This window comes from Rhinolophus hipposideros (genome assembly GCF_964194185.1).
Source record: "Rhinolophus hipposideros genome assembly, chromosome: 10".
Lineage (NCBI taxonomy): Eukaryota > Metazoa > Chordata > Mammalia > Chiroptera > Rhinolophidae > Rhinolophus > Rhinolophus hipposideros.
In genome coordinates, this window is record NC_138056.1 from 71,365,356 (window position 1) to 71,379,390 (window position 14,035).

Sequence of the window (14,035 nt, forward strand, 5' to 3'; positions counted from 1 at the left end):
TGTTACTTCTTTTAAATGTAGGAAAACTCATTGCCACAAAGAAATATGCTTGCCTTATTTTTATTAAAACATACAACCCTGTGGTAGTCCCTATTTTTCTCTTGCTTTTAACAAACTAGAAAAACAGCAAGCAAGCACAATAATAAATGGCAAATGAAAAGCAACCTAGCTGTTGGCATACTGTAGGACCAGCAAACTAGAAATCAAGTCCAACATAAGCCACTACTTGGCTCCAGCCACTAATTCCTATGACAGAAGATAGGTTTTAGAGAAAGCTTTCAAGTTAACATCATAAAGTTTTCCTATAACAGTTGATGTTTTGCTTTCCTATTGTTTTAAATAATGATTGCACTTTTCTTCCATAGGAAAATGTCAGCAAGGGAGAAATCAAGAATTTTAGCTTGTAGATGTAGGAGTTGTAATTTAAATTAAGCTTTAAAATGTTCTGTTACTGAGAAATTGAAAACATTTCATTTACCGGCAAAGAATTTATAATATTGCTCAATCTAAACTCTGCCTACCTTCTACACCTGCCTCCCCCACACTTCCCACATGATTAAATAATAAAAGTTAGTGTTAGTAAGTTAAAATTCTTTATGGTAATATTACACAAACACATATTCTCATTTAATAGCTTATATTTTTTATTTTCATAGGAAAACATACTTACAAGCACCATCTTCATCATAGTTACTAAGATCAGCGTGTACTGTTCTGCTGAATTCTAATACATTGTACCACTGATCTTTGTTCATAACACGATACTTTGATTGCTGTAGAAAATTATATAAATATTTGGATTATAGAACAAGCATTAGTTATTAGGGTTTGACTTCAATAAATATAACATATTTTATAATTTGGTCTTTCTAAAAATATTTATTCCTCTTTTAATTAAATTATTTGTGTTTCTAAGAGAATCCTTATAGGCATTTACATGTTATTGTCACCAATTTATTTTTTCCTTTAATTATCTTTAATTTTTGAAGAACAACAAGGGTCTCAAGGGTACTAATAATAAGGTTAAACTCAATAAATTTTTACGTATGTACATACTTGCATAACCACCAATGACACCAAGATATACAACATTTCCTATATCCAGCAAGTTACCTTGTGCTGCTTCATTTTTTTTGCATGAGATTTACTATTTAGCTACATTTTGAAGTTGGCATCTTTGGATGCAGTGGGAGAGTATAAGGTGTGAGTTCAAATCCTACTTCTGCCACTTAACCGAGTAACTTTAGGAAAGTTACTTAACAACAGAACCCATTTCCTCACCTGCTAATGGGAATAAAATGTAATTCAAAATGGTGGTATAAAATATGTCAAACACCCTCCCCATAACAAGTATTTGAAAATATTCAATTCTCTCAGTTCCCTTCAGAGGTGAGTATTTTTACATTTTACAATTATATTTACTTTTGCTAAAACTACTAATAGGAGGATAACATTCATCAAAAACATCTACTTCATTAGGCTTAAAGAGTTAAGTGTGCACAGAACCCATTCATATAAGACCTTTTCATACCACTGTCTCTTATCACAAGCTTTAAACAAAACTACTCCGGGGGAACGTGCTATGATAAACAACCAATTTTATGAGAAATTATTTTCAAAGCAAAAAGCAGAAGCACCTGTAATTCAAGAAATGGTGAGAACTATGCAAAATCAAACAAAGCAAAAACAAAAACAAAAAAACAAACAAATCTAAAATTAAAAAGGCACCAAAAAACAGAGAAGACCACAGAAAGCAATGGAAAAAACGAACAAACAGAAAACCAGTATCTTCTTAAAACTACTTCCTATCGTAGGTGCTATGATAAACCTTCTAAAAGAGGATTTTCTTCATAAATTCAGCATACAGTTTTAGTAATCAGTACATTTAAGTACACCATGATAGACACTCTCATATTTATGGATATAAAATATTAAAAATTTTATTTGAATTCTTTAGATTGAACCTAAGTGAAAAGTTTTATTATCACAATTCTCATGTGGATTTCGGCCTAAGACCCTGTATAAGAGAAAAAAAACTGATTTTAGAAGCTTGAGATTCGTGCACAAGCATAAATTTTCTCCTGCCAAAACCCCAAGAAACTTTATTTCTTGAAGGTTTCTTTTTCAATGATGCGGGGAGGATGCAAGGGATGGAACTAAAATAGTTTATGTAGAGAATATTTTAATGACCATAAACTTGTGTCTAAAAATGACAGCAGTTATGTACACATTTTAACAGAAATTTTTACCACAGATTTTTTTAAACAGTGCAGTATTGAAAATCTACTTGCTTACCTTCAATTAAAGTATACTTTCAATCAGATTAAGTTTTAAAATAATATTTTCAAAATAAAAAAAACATACATACCTCTAGGTACTGGTAAAATACTGAAAACAGTGGCCATGTCCTCCCAAGCAGAAGAGCTAACATAGATTTAGCAGTATCAATATCAAGGCTTCTCTGATCTTTATCCTAAAATATAAGCAAAAAATTTTTCCTAAGTATGGACTCAAGATAAAAAACAAAAAAATTAAAATTACAAAACATGGAAATTCCACCTACCCTTGCAAAATCAAAGGCATATCTGTAGATATTCTTAAACGAAGAAATATCATTCAACTGTGAGCGCAAAAAGTCAAATTTGTTCTGTAACTTTTCTGTGCAGTCACACCTTAAATTTAAAAAATCAAACAGATTATATCATCAAGAAAATTAAATAAGAGCATCTTTAGCAAGTTAGATGGAAAGCATTAAGAAAAAAAAGTGAGGGCATTTATGAAGTTAATTTAAGTTTAAAGTTCTCTGATATAAAAGTTGTATAACAAACTTGTTGCCTTATCTACTAGTACAATAAAAAAAAAGAAAACCTGGAACTCAATGAACTCACTCCAGTGACTTTTCTTAAAAACAAAACAAAAAAATCAATAAAAAACTCCAATTAAATCACAAAAGTCTCTTAAAAAGAGATGTATTAAAATGTGCTTTTATCACATATAAATTTAAAAAAATAGCAGAACAAATGATGTTAGTCAGGCTCTGTCACATATTTATTTCATTGGAGAGCTCTTAGGCACCAGCTTGGTGAGAGATTACTGATGAATGGTTTTAAAGTTTAAGATATAACACTGAGGAAATTAATACATTGTATTAGTGGTTCAGTCAGAAATTCAGATTCCTACATTTTTAGTGAACAAAAAATCAAGGTAAATCAGTGGCAGCACCTGACTTCGAACAAGGTAACATATGCCAAAGAATGCAAACAAGTTATACATGTTACTTCGAAAGACAAGATTAAATATGAGAAGCTAAATAGATGGAATGCTCAAAAATCTTTACTGACTTTGATTCTCACTGGGTTAATATATTCCACTATTTAGCAAGAAGCAAGGCAGACGAAGCCTTTCATAATTGGCCCAAATCTCGTTATATCTCCTGCCAGGTCCCAATATTCTTACTATACTCTAGTTACATTTCACTTACCATTCCCAAATGCCACAACTATGTTTTAGTACATATCATTTTCTTCTACCTGAAATTCTGTTCCAACATTTTCATTAAATATTACTCATCAAAACTTCACTTGAATTTTGCCATCTGTGAGAGACCACCTGACTCCCTTCAATCAAATTAGTTGTGCTATCTACTGTGACCCAGTTCTATCACTCAAAACTGAATTTCCATACTCATCAAGTAGTATAGACACTTAGCATTCTCAGATTTAACTAAGAATTTCACTATTCCAAATCAACAATGTGACATGTAGTAACTTCTAATTTTATTAAGGTGTAAGTATTTTGAATAAATTTCTAATGTTGCGTAAATCTTGCATTACCAGAATAAGCCAAATTTGGTCCCGTTACCTGTAAATACATTGCTAGATATTTTTGCTATGTTCTTAAATAAGATTGGCTTGTAAATTTCATTCTTTCACATTCTCCTTGCTAGTTTTGATAACAAGCTTCTAATATAAGCCTCAGGGAAAAATGAGTATTACTCTTTTTTCTGTTTTCTAAAAAAGTTTACTCAATGTTGGAATTAGCATTTGTCCAAATTCAGCTGAAAAACCATGAGGGCCTTTTCATTGAGGGAAGAAAAGACTTTTAACTACGAAATCAGCATTGTTAATTGTTATAGGACCATTCAGAGTTTCTATTTCTTTTTTAACCAGTTTTGGTCATTCACATACTTTTCTGATAATTTGTTTATTTCAAACAATTTTAAATACGTCAATTAAAATTACATACAACATTTTCTAATATGCATTATAATGTATTTTAGCCTTTTATTTTCTTGGCCATCTTACCAGAATTTCTTAATTCTCTCAATTATAGCTTTGTTTTTTATTTTACTAATGTCTGGATATCTTTTTATATCCTTTTGCTTACTTTCTTTGGATTGATCCTTTTCCTAACTTCTTAAATTAGGTATTAGTTCATTTGGTTTCAGGTTTTTTTTTGTCTTTTAAGGCGATAGATTTTCTTCTAAGTACAATTGAGCTTTAGCCACAGTTTTGGTAAGTATTATTGCTTTAATTATTCACTTGTAAATGATGCCTTGAGGAGTGATTTCAGATGAGTGATAGGGATAAAAGTCTTACTAGAATAGGTTTAAGAGAGAATGAGAAGAGAGAACTAGAGAAAATAAATATAGACAAATGCTTTCAAAGAGTTTGGTTCTAAAAGGGTGCAGAGAAAAGAGGAACTAAGTAGAGTGGGATAAGGGGGGCAGAAGGTTTGATGTTTTTTTGTTTTAATAGATAAAAGAAATAACTTCTGCTTCTAGGAAGATGCAGTCAACGTACTTTTCCCTATCTCTTCTGCTAATTAAACTAAAAGCCCTAGATGTTATATATAAAACAAGCATAAGAAGACTCTGAGGAACAATACAGTGGTGAGTTCCCAGGGTTTTCTTTTTGACTCATCTACCCTAGATTAGGGCTAAAAAAAAGTCAGCAAACCGGAAATGCCAAGGGAAGCAGACAAAGAAAGAAATACCAACAAAAGCCTTCTTTCCCTGTAGCCAAAAGCAAGGGCAGCCTAGAAAGACAACACATTTAGGAAAAAAATCCACTCTTCTCCAGTCAAACATCATAGAAAAAACTTTGGCTCAAGCCTCTCCAATGCCAGCAAAGACTGAATGGGAACCTCAGTGGTCCACCCTCACCAGTATACGAGGCCCTGTCTCAACTCCTGCAGTGTCAATGGAAACCACATGAGGAACACGAACTTCTACTCCCACTAGGTAGTTAGAAGCAGCCAACCCTCCTCTGCTCTGGGGTACTGTCAAAGGAGGACTTGTGAAGAGTCAGGGCTTTTATCATCACTGCAAGAACAAGGCCACCACCCTAGTACTGTCACTAAAGACTTTGTGGGGAACAAGAATGTATCAGTGGAGCCTAGTGGGAACCTGGAACTGTCATGCCTGACAACAGTAATGAGGACTTCGCTCTGCAGACGTCAACGGATGAAGAGCAGGGGCCTTCAATTTCTACCTTCACCTGGAAGTAATGAGGCCCTCATTTCTCCCACCGAAGTGGTGTTAGAGGAAGCTAGCTAAAACAGAAGATTTAAGATATAGAGTTTCATAACATAATACTCAAAATTCCATGTTTTAATTAAAAAAAAATCACTCGTTATACCAACAAACAAGATCTCAAAGAAATGCAAAATGACAATAAACAAATACAAACAGTGAAATGACAGAGATGTTTAGAATTATTTGACACAGATTTTAAAGCAGCTATTATAAAAATGCTTCAATAGTCAATTATGAACACAATAAAACAAATGAAAAGATAGAAAGTCTCAGCAAAGAAATAAAAAGCATAAAGAAAGATATGTAACATAAAAAAATAACCAAATGGAAATTTTTGAACTGCAAAATACAGGGCAGACTTAAGCTCTAATGTATCAGTAATTACATATAATGTAAAAAGTTTAAACATTCCAATTAGAAGACAGAGATGGGCAGTGTGCATATTAAAAAACAAAACTATATGCTATCTAGAAAGAAGAAACTGATTTCAAATATAACAATATAAGGAGATTGAAAAATATAGGCAGTAAAAAATGGAAAATGACATACTGTGGCAACATTAATCAAAAGAAAGAAACCACTATACAAGTATTAATACCAGCTAACGTAGACTTCAGAGCAAAAAATATGAGAGCAAAGAGGAACACTAAATGTGTATGCATCAAACAAGAGTTGCAAAATATGAAGCAAAAACTTATAGACTTGAAAGGGAAAGTAAACAAATGCAATTATAGTAGTTAGAAATTTCAATGCCTCTCTCAGAAATAGATAGCACAACTAGACAGATCACAACAACAATGTTGAAAAATTCAGCAACACAATAAACCAAAAGGATCTAATTGAGAATAATAGTACACTCTACTCAATGACAACAAAATGAATATTTTCAAGTGCTGACAAAACATAAATCAAGACAGACATATTCTGAGCCACAAAACAAAACTAAACAGATATAGAAGAACTGAAATTATATACAATATGTTCTTTGGCCACAATGAAACCAAACTAGAAATGACAGAAAGATAACAGCAAAATCTCCAAACACTTAAAAAGTAAACGACAAACTTCTAAATAATCCACAGGTGAAAGGAAGTCTCAATGGAAACCAAAAAATATATTGAAGTGAATGAAAATGAAAACACAACATACCAAATTTTGTGAGACACAAAGCAGTACTGAGAGGGTTATTTAGAGCACTAAATGCAACCATCAGAAAAGAGAAAAAGTCTCAATCAATAATTGAATAATTGAATCTAGAATCTAGAAATCAATAATTGAATTTAGAATCTAGAAAAAGAAGAGCAAAATAAACCTAAAGCAAGGAGTAGAGAAGATGTGGTATATATATACACACATGATGGAAAAATATTCTGCCATAAGAAAAGATGAAAAAGTGCCCTTTGTGACAACATGGATGGATCTTGAGATTATTATGCTAAGCGAAACAAGTCAGACAGAAAAAGTTGAGAACCATATGATTTCACTGATATGTGGGGTATAAAACTGAAAACAGCAAAGGAACAAGACAAACAAACAAAGAAACAAAAACTCATAGACACAGACAATAGTTTAGTGGTTACCAGAGGGTAGGGAAGGGGGATGGTAGAAGAGGATAAAAGGGGTGAAATATATGGTGATAGAAGGAGAACTGACTCTGGGTGGTGAACACATAATGTGATATACAGATGATGTATACAGAATTGCACTCCTGAAACCTATGTAACTTTACTAACAATTGTCATCCGAATAAACTTAATTTTAAAAAAGGAGAAAGTAAATAATTAAGAGCAGAAACCAATATAATTGAAAACAGAAAAACAAGAGAGAAAAATCAATGAAACAAATAATTGATTCTTTGGAAAAGGTCAATATAACTTATAAGCCTATAGCAAGAATGACAAAGAAAAAAGACAAAAATTACCAATAGGAATAAAACAAAGAATATCATTACAGACTTGCAGATATCAAAATAATATAAATTTGACATCTTAGAAATGGACCAATTCCTTAAAAAACAAAAACTACCGCAAACAGCACAATGTGAAATAAATCATTTGAGTAGCTCTATAACTATTAAAGAAATTGAATTCAAAATTTTTAAAACATTTAAAAAAGAAATCTTCAGATATTTCACTGGAGAATTCTACCAATCTTTAAAGACCAATTCTAGACAATCTCTTTCAAAAAAATAAAACATAAGGAAAAACTTCCCAATTAATTATCTAGCCGGTATTACCTTGACACCAAAACCAAAGACTATTAAAAAAAATCATCACAAGAAAAAAAAAATTGTAACTATGTACAGTAATGAAAAGATAACTATAGACTTTTTTTGATTATTTTGCAGTATATACAAATATTGGATCATTACAGTGTATACCTGAAACTAATATAATGTTATATGTGAATTATATCTAAATAAGTAAATAGAAAAAAAGAGGGGAAAAAAATTACAGACCAATACTCCTTATGAATACTAAATATTAGCAAATTGAATTCAGCAGTATATAAAAATAATTATACACCATGACGAAGTGGGATTTATTCCAGGTATGCAAGAACAACTTAATATTCAAAACTCAGTAATCACAATATTAACAGGCTAAAAAAAGAAAAACTACATAATTATATGATTTCATGCAGAAAACATTTAAAATATTTAACGTCGATTCATGTTAACACTCACAGAAAAATTGAAATAGAAGAGAACTCCTTTAACTTGATAAAGAGCATCTACAAACAATCCACAGCTAACATACTTAACAGGATAAGGCTGATGCTGTCTCTCTATAATGGGAAATGATGTCCCCTCTCACCACTTACTCAACATAGTGGTAGAAGTTCTGGTCAATCCAATTATGTTAAGGAAAGGAAATAAAAGACGTATAGACCAAAAAAGAAATAAAACTGTCACTATTTCCCTATTTTATGTCATAATTACATGACATGACTGTCTAAGCAGAAAAATGTCTGGAACACATGCACACACACACCCCTTAGAAAAAGTGAGTTCAGCAAGGTCATAGGATACAAGACATACAAAAATCAATTGTACTTCTATACATTTGTAATAAACGTGCTGAAATTAAAAGTGCAATACTACTTATAATGGCTCAAAATATTTAGATGTAATTCTAAGAAAGCATGTACAGGACATGCACATTCTAAACTACACAAAACTGATTAAAGAAATCAAATACCTAAAAAAATGGGAACATATCTATCTTCCATGTACCGGGAGACTCAAATAGTAAAGATGTCAGTTCTCCCCAATTGACATGGAGTTTAACCAAAATCTCAGTAACATTTGTTGTAGATGTAGACATGATTATTCTGAAATTTTTGTAAAAGCAAAGGAACTGGAATAGCTAAAACAAAATTGAAAAAAGTTGAATCAGTCTACCTGATTTCAAGACTTAGTATATAAAAGAATATATACAATGGGGATTAAGACAAGTCTCTTCAATAATACTGTTGGAAAAACTGGACAGATACATGCCACAAAATGGAACTAAACTACTTTCTTACATCATATACAAAAACAAAATCAAAATGGATTAAAGATTTAAACTAAGAACTGAAAAAAACCATAAAACTTCTAAAAGAAAACATAGGCAGCATACTCTGACATTATTCTTAGTATTCTTTTGAATAAGTCTCCCTGGGCAAGGGCAACAAAAGCAAAAATAAACAAATGAGACACATCTAACTAAAAACTTTTTGCACAGCAAAGGAAACCTTCAATAAAACAAAAACACAACCAACTGGAGAAGATACATGCAAATGATATATCAAACAAGGAGTGCATATCCAAAACATATGAAGAAATCAGCCAACTTAACATCAAAAAAGAAAAATCCAACCAAAAAATGGGCAGAGGACCTGAAAAGATATTTCTCCACAGATATACAGATGGCCAATAAACATATGAAAAGATGCTCAACATCAATAATTATCAAGCAAATGCAAATCAAAACCACAATGAGATATTACTCCACACCTGCAGAATGGCTATTATCAAAACATTAACAAATAAGCATTGGAAAGGATGTGGGAAAAAGGGAAGCTTTGTGCACTGCGGGTGGGACTATAAACTAGGGCAGACACTATGGAAAACAGTATGGAGACTCTTTAAAATATTAAAAATAGAAAAAAAAATATATTAAAAATAGAACTACCATACAACCCAGCAATTCCACTTCTGGCTATTTACCCAAAGAAAACACAAACACTAATTTGTTTAAAAGATATATATGCAACTCTATGTTCACTGCAGCACTATTTACAATAGCCAACATATGGAAGCAATCTAGAAATCACACACACGCACACACACACACACACACACACACACACACACAGAGGAATATTACTTAGCCATAAAAAAGAATGAAATCTTTCTCCATGTGACAACATGGAGAGGCCTAGAGGTATTATGCTAAGTGAAATAAGTCAGAGAAAGCAAATACTGTATGACTTCACTTACATGTATAAACTAAGAAAACAAAAACAAATGAACAAATAAAACAGAAACAGATCATGGATATATAGAACAAACTGATGGCTGCCAGAGAGGAGGAAGGGTGGGGAACACATGAAAAAGGTGAAGGAGAATAAGAGGTACAAACTTCCAGTTATAAAATAAAGCATGAGGATGTAATGTATAGAGGGGACATACATACATATACAGCACAGGGACTATAATCAATAATATGGTAATAACTTTATATGGTCACAGACCATTACTAGACTTATTGCGGTGATCACATTGTAAGGTATATGTTTATTCACAATGTTGTATATCTGGAACTACTAATAAAATATTGTATGTTAACTATACTTTAATAATAATAGTAATAATAATGATAATAATAAATATTTGTTATATAATACAGTAAACCAGACTGTGTGGTATTGGCAGAAGGTTAAGACACAGATCAACAGAACAAAAAACTCAGAAACAGGCCCATAAAAATATGTCTAACTGATTTTTGACAAAGATACAAAACCAATTCAACGGGGAAAGAGCTTTTTGAACAAATGGTACTAGAGAGCAAGTGACATCCATAGGCAAAGAAATAAACTAAAATCTAAGCCTCACAGCTTTTTGAAAAATTAGCTCTAAATGCATCACTAATTTAAACGTAAAAATATAAGCCTAGAATAATAAAATTCTCAGGCTGTAGGACTAGGCAAAGATATCTTCGACTTGACACCAAAAACGAAATTCATAAAAGGAAAAATAAATTGGACTTCATGAAAATTAAGAACTTTTACTATGCAAAAGTCTTTGTAAGAGGATGAAAACACAAGCTACAGAGTGGGAGAAATTATCTGCAAACCACATATTCGATATAGGACATATCTAGAATACAGAGAAGACTCTCAAAACTCAACAGTAAAAAAACTATTCATTACGTCGCTTAGCCACTCTTTTCTATTGTCCTCAGATATTGTAGGTCACTGATTCCTATTTTCTCTACACCTATCTCCTTTGTAGCTTCTCCATTGAATTTTAAATCTTTCATATTTTTCACTTTTAGAAATTTAATTACTTGATATCTAATCATGAGACTATTCCTCTTTTTACTTTAAACACGTTAAATGTAGGTTATTTTATAATACTGACATTGTAATAATTCAAAATACTAGTCTGATTCTAAAGCCTAAGATCTGTTTCCCAACATGTTTAGTGATTTTTCATTAAGTAACGATCACTGAATCTTTTTCTGCAGAAATTGAGGCTTCTGTTTAAAATGCATTCTGGTACAGAATTGCTTCCACTACACACATGGTAGTACTGCTTACTTGGGACAATTCTAAAATATATTTTTAGCTTGTGTCATACAAATAATGAATGCCAGCCCTAACCTGCAGGACCAAAAGCTTGTGACTAGGAATTCTCTCAGAAGCCCTTTACCTCCGATTACATGCAGAACCAAGTCAAAGCAATCAAGTCTCCATCTATAGGGTAGGTTTGGCATCAATGACCTATTGTGGGAATTTCTGATCTGATTCTACCTACTCAGGACATGCAATTTGTTTCCTTTTCCCAACACACATAACAGATTAACAGCCAAATCCTGACTGGGAATAGGTAAGTATCCTCAGGGTAAATGCCAGCTCCACAGATCCTTACAGAATCACCATCTTATCATTTCTGGCCTCTCATTATTTTCCTTAATTTATAGTCAAGTCCAGGTATGCTTTTCAAAACATGTTTTTATATTTTATCTAACATTTAAGTGTTTTACATGAGAAATGGTGTCTTTGCATTTAGTCTGCCATACTGCCAAAAATGGAAATCAAAATTTAAGTTAACCTTTGTCTGGGAGCTAGTTCTTTGTATGAATGAACATATAATATGTTTCATGCAGAAACAAGAAAAACTTATTACTTATGAAAAATTTATTAATATTTCAATAAGTGGCTTCTAGTGGTACAGAAATTCTTCATTAAGAGAAAAATAAAGCTTTAGTGAAAGCTGAAAATGCAATTAACTTCTACTAGAAGGATACACAAAAGAAGTAAATTCTCAGATTCTATACTACTGTAATGCTGTTGGAAAATTTGGACACGAAGCCATCTAGATCTCCAGTTATTAGCTGAGAATGCTCAGAGGATATTACATTTTAAGCAACTAGTTACATGTACTCCCTTCCTTGTCATGATCTAAAGAAGGGGGCCTCATTTTCTAAATCTTTGTAGTTCTTGAAGCAGTGCTTTTCACTTTTTTTGGTAATATGACTCACATTTTCACACAAAATCTCAAGCAGAATCTTAACAGACTTGACATTCAGGAGGCCAAAACAGGATAAAGGATGCCTCCCTCCATTTAGAATGTCTTCCTCTCGTTACCACTGAAGCTTGAAAATCATTCTCATAGCACAACACAGGGCCTGACATGAGGAAGCATTCAAACATTATTTGTTAAATAAAAATATGAATACCACAAATAAACCACAAAGTAGATGATATGTTTATTTGATTATAAGTTTCAAAATTCCTATCCGTGGAATGGTTACTGGGAAATCGTAGTTAAAACAAAAAATTGTAGAGTATGTACGTAACGACTGACAGGTCACTAAGGAGAAAAGAACCTAAGAAATTACAATCTTTTCCAAATATTCTACATTCCATCGGTAGACAAGGAAACAATATTACTTAGGATGTGATCTTAATAGGCTTAAGACAGAGATAAAGTGAAGAATGAAGTTTTAAGTCAAAGAGATTGGTTAAAATTCCAACTTCTTCATTTGCAGCCATGTGGCTCGAGGCAGGTTACTTAACGTTTTTTTCAGCCTTAGTCTCCTCATTTTAAAAGGATAATAACATTAATAGACAGCCCATAAGACTCAATGAGTACACGTGTTAAATGCTCAACGTGTTTCTCCGAAAATGAGACCTAGCCAATCAGCTCTAATGCGTCTTTTAGAGCAAAAATTAATATGAGACCTAGTGTTATAATAAAATTATTTCATTATTTTATTATAATATAAATTACTTTATTATAAGACCGGATCTAATTTTACTACAATAGAAGACTGGGTCTTATATAATATAGTATAATAGAAGACCGAGTCTTATTTTAATTTTTGCCCCAAAAGACGCATTAGAGCTGATTGTCTGGCTAGGTCTTATTTTCGGAGAAGCAGGGTAGCACAGTTCTTAGTATGACATGCTCCTTTTGAGGCAAAGGGTTTAAAAATCACCTACACATTGGAGGCTCTCTCCAAATTACTTCATACCATCCCTAATGGTCTATTTAAATCTTGGGTAGAGAAGGACTCTAACAGAATAACTGACAATATTTTCTACTTGGAGAAGAGTGAAAAAAAAAAGAGCACAAACTTCCACATTTGTTACCAACATCATAAAGACTGAACATACCTAGCAAACAATGAATGTACCCAAGAGGTCACTAACTCAATGCTTATATTTAATCTAGCCCCCAAATAGGCTCAGAAGAATTAATAATGTCAATACCTCATAACCTGGCATGTATAGAAACACTATTTCCCCTGAATTAAAAAGAAATGCATACTTAATTATTATGCAATGGAACGTAAGAAAGCGTTTTTTTTGAATAACAAAAAAACCACACTTATTTCAGAGAACATTGGCACAATGTTACTACTCTCCAAGGCAACTGTAGTGAGAATCAGTGGAAATGGGTTTAAATTTCAACACCAGGATTTGGAAATTAATTTCCTGAGTATAGGTATTCCCTACTTTTTGAAAGTTCGCTTTATACCACTTCACTTTTATAAAAGACCTACCTAGCACTGTTTTCCATAACCAAATGATAGCCAGAAGGATTTTTGCTTTTAACAATCAGCCAATATGTTTTGCAGCAATTCTTTAGACGCATTGTGTACACCACACAGCCAGAGTGGCACCACCAAGCTCCTTCCCCAAGAACTATACTCAGCATCTCAGCATTAAGTTGCTATAGCTTTGAACTGTGTATGTGAGCACCTGTGCTTTACGTCAACTTAT

At 32.4% G+C, this 14,035-nt stretch overlaps 1 protein-coding gene across 2 annotated transcripts in view; it reads right to left on the reverse strand.

Annotated features, from left to right (window-relative positions):
- Nucleotides 1-14,035, reverse strand: part of DCUN1D5 (defective in cullin neddylation 1 domain containing 5) — a 32,501-nt gene that overhangs the window by 4,850 nt on the left and 13,616 nt on the right. Inside the window, exons 5-7 of one of the 2 annotated variants that reach the window (XM_081063147.1) lie at nucleotides 2,564-2,672; nucleotides 2,369-2,473; nucleotides 671-773 (exon numbers count right to left, since the gene is read on the reverse strand). In XM_081063147.1, coding sequence (XP_080919273.1) covers nucleotides 671-773; nucleotides 2,369-2,473; nucleotides 2,564-2,672 — 317 coding nt within the window. The remainder of the gene's footprint in view (nucleotides 1-670; nucleotides 774-2,368; nucleotides 2,474-2,563; nucleotides 2,673-14,035) is intronic. The other variant, XM_081063148.1, reaches the window with a different exon arrangement.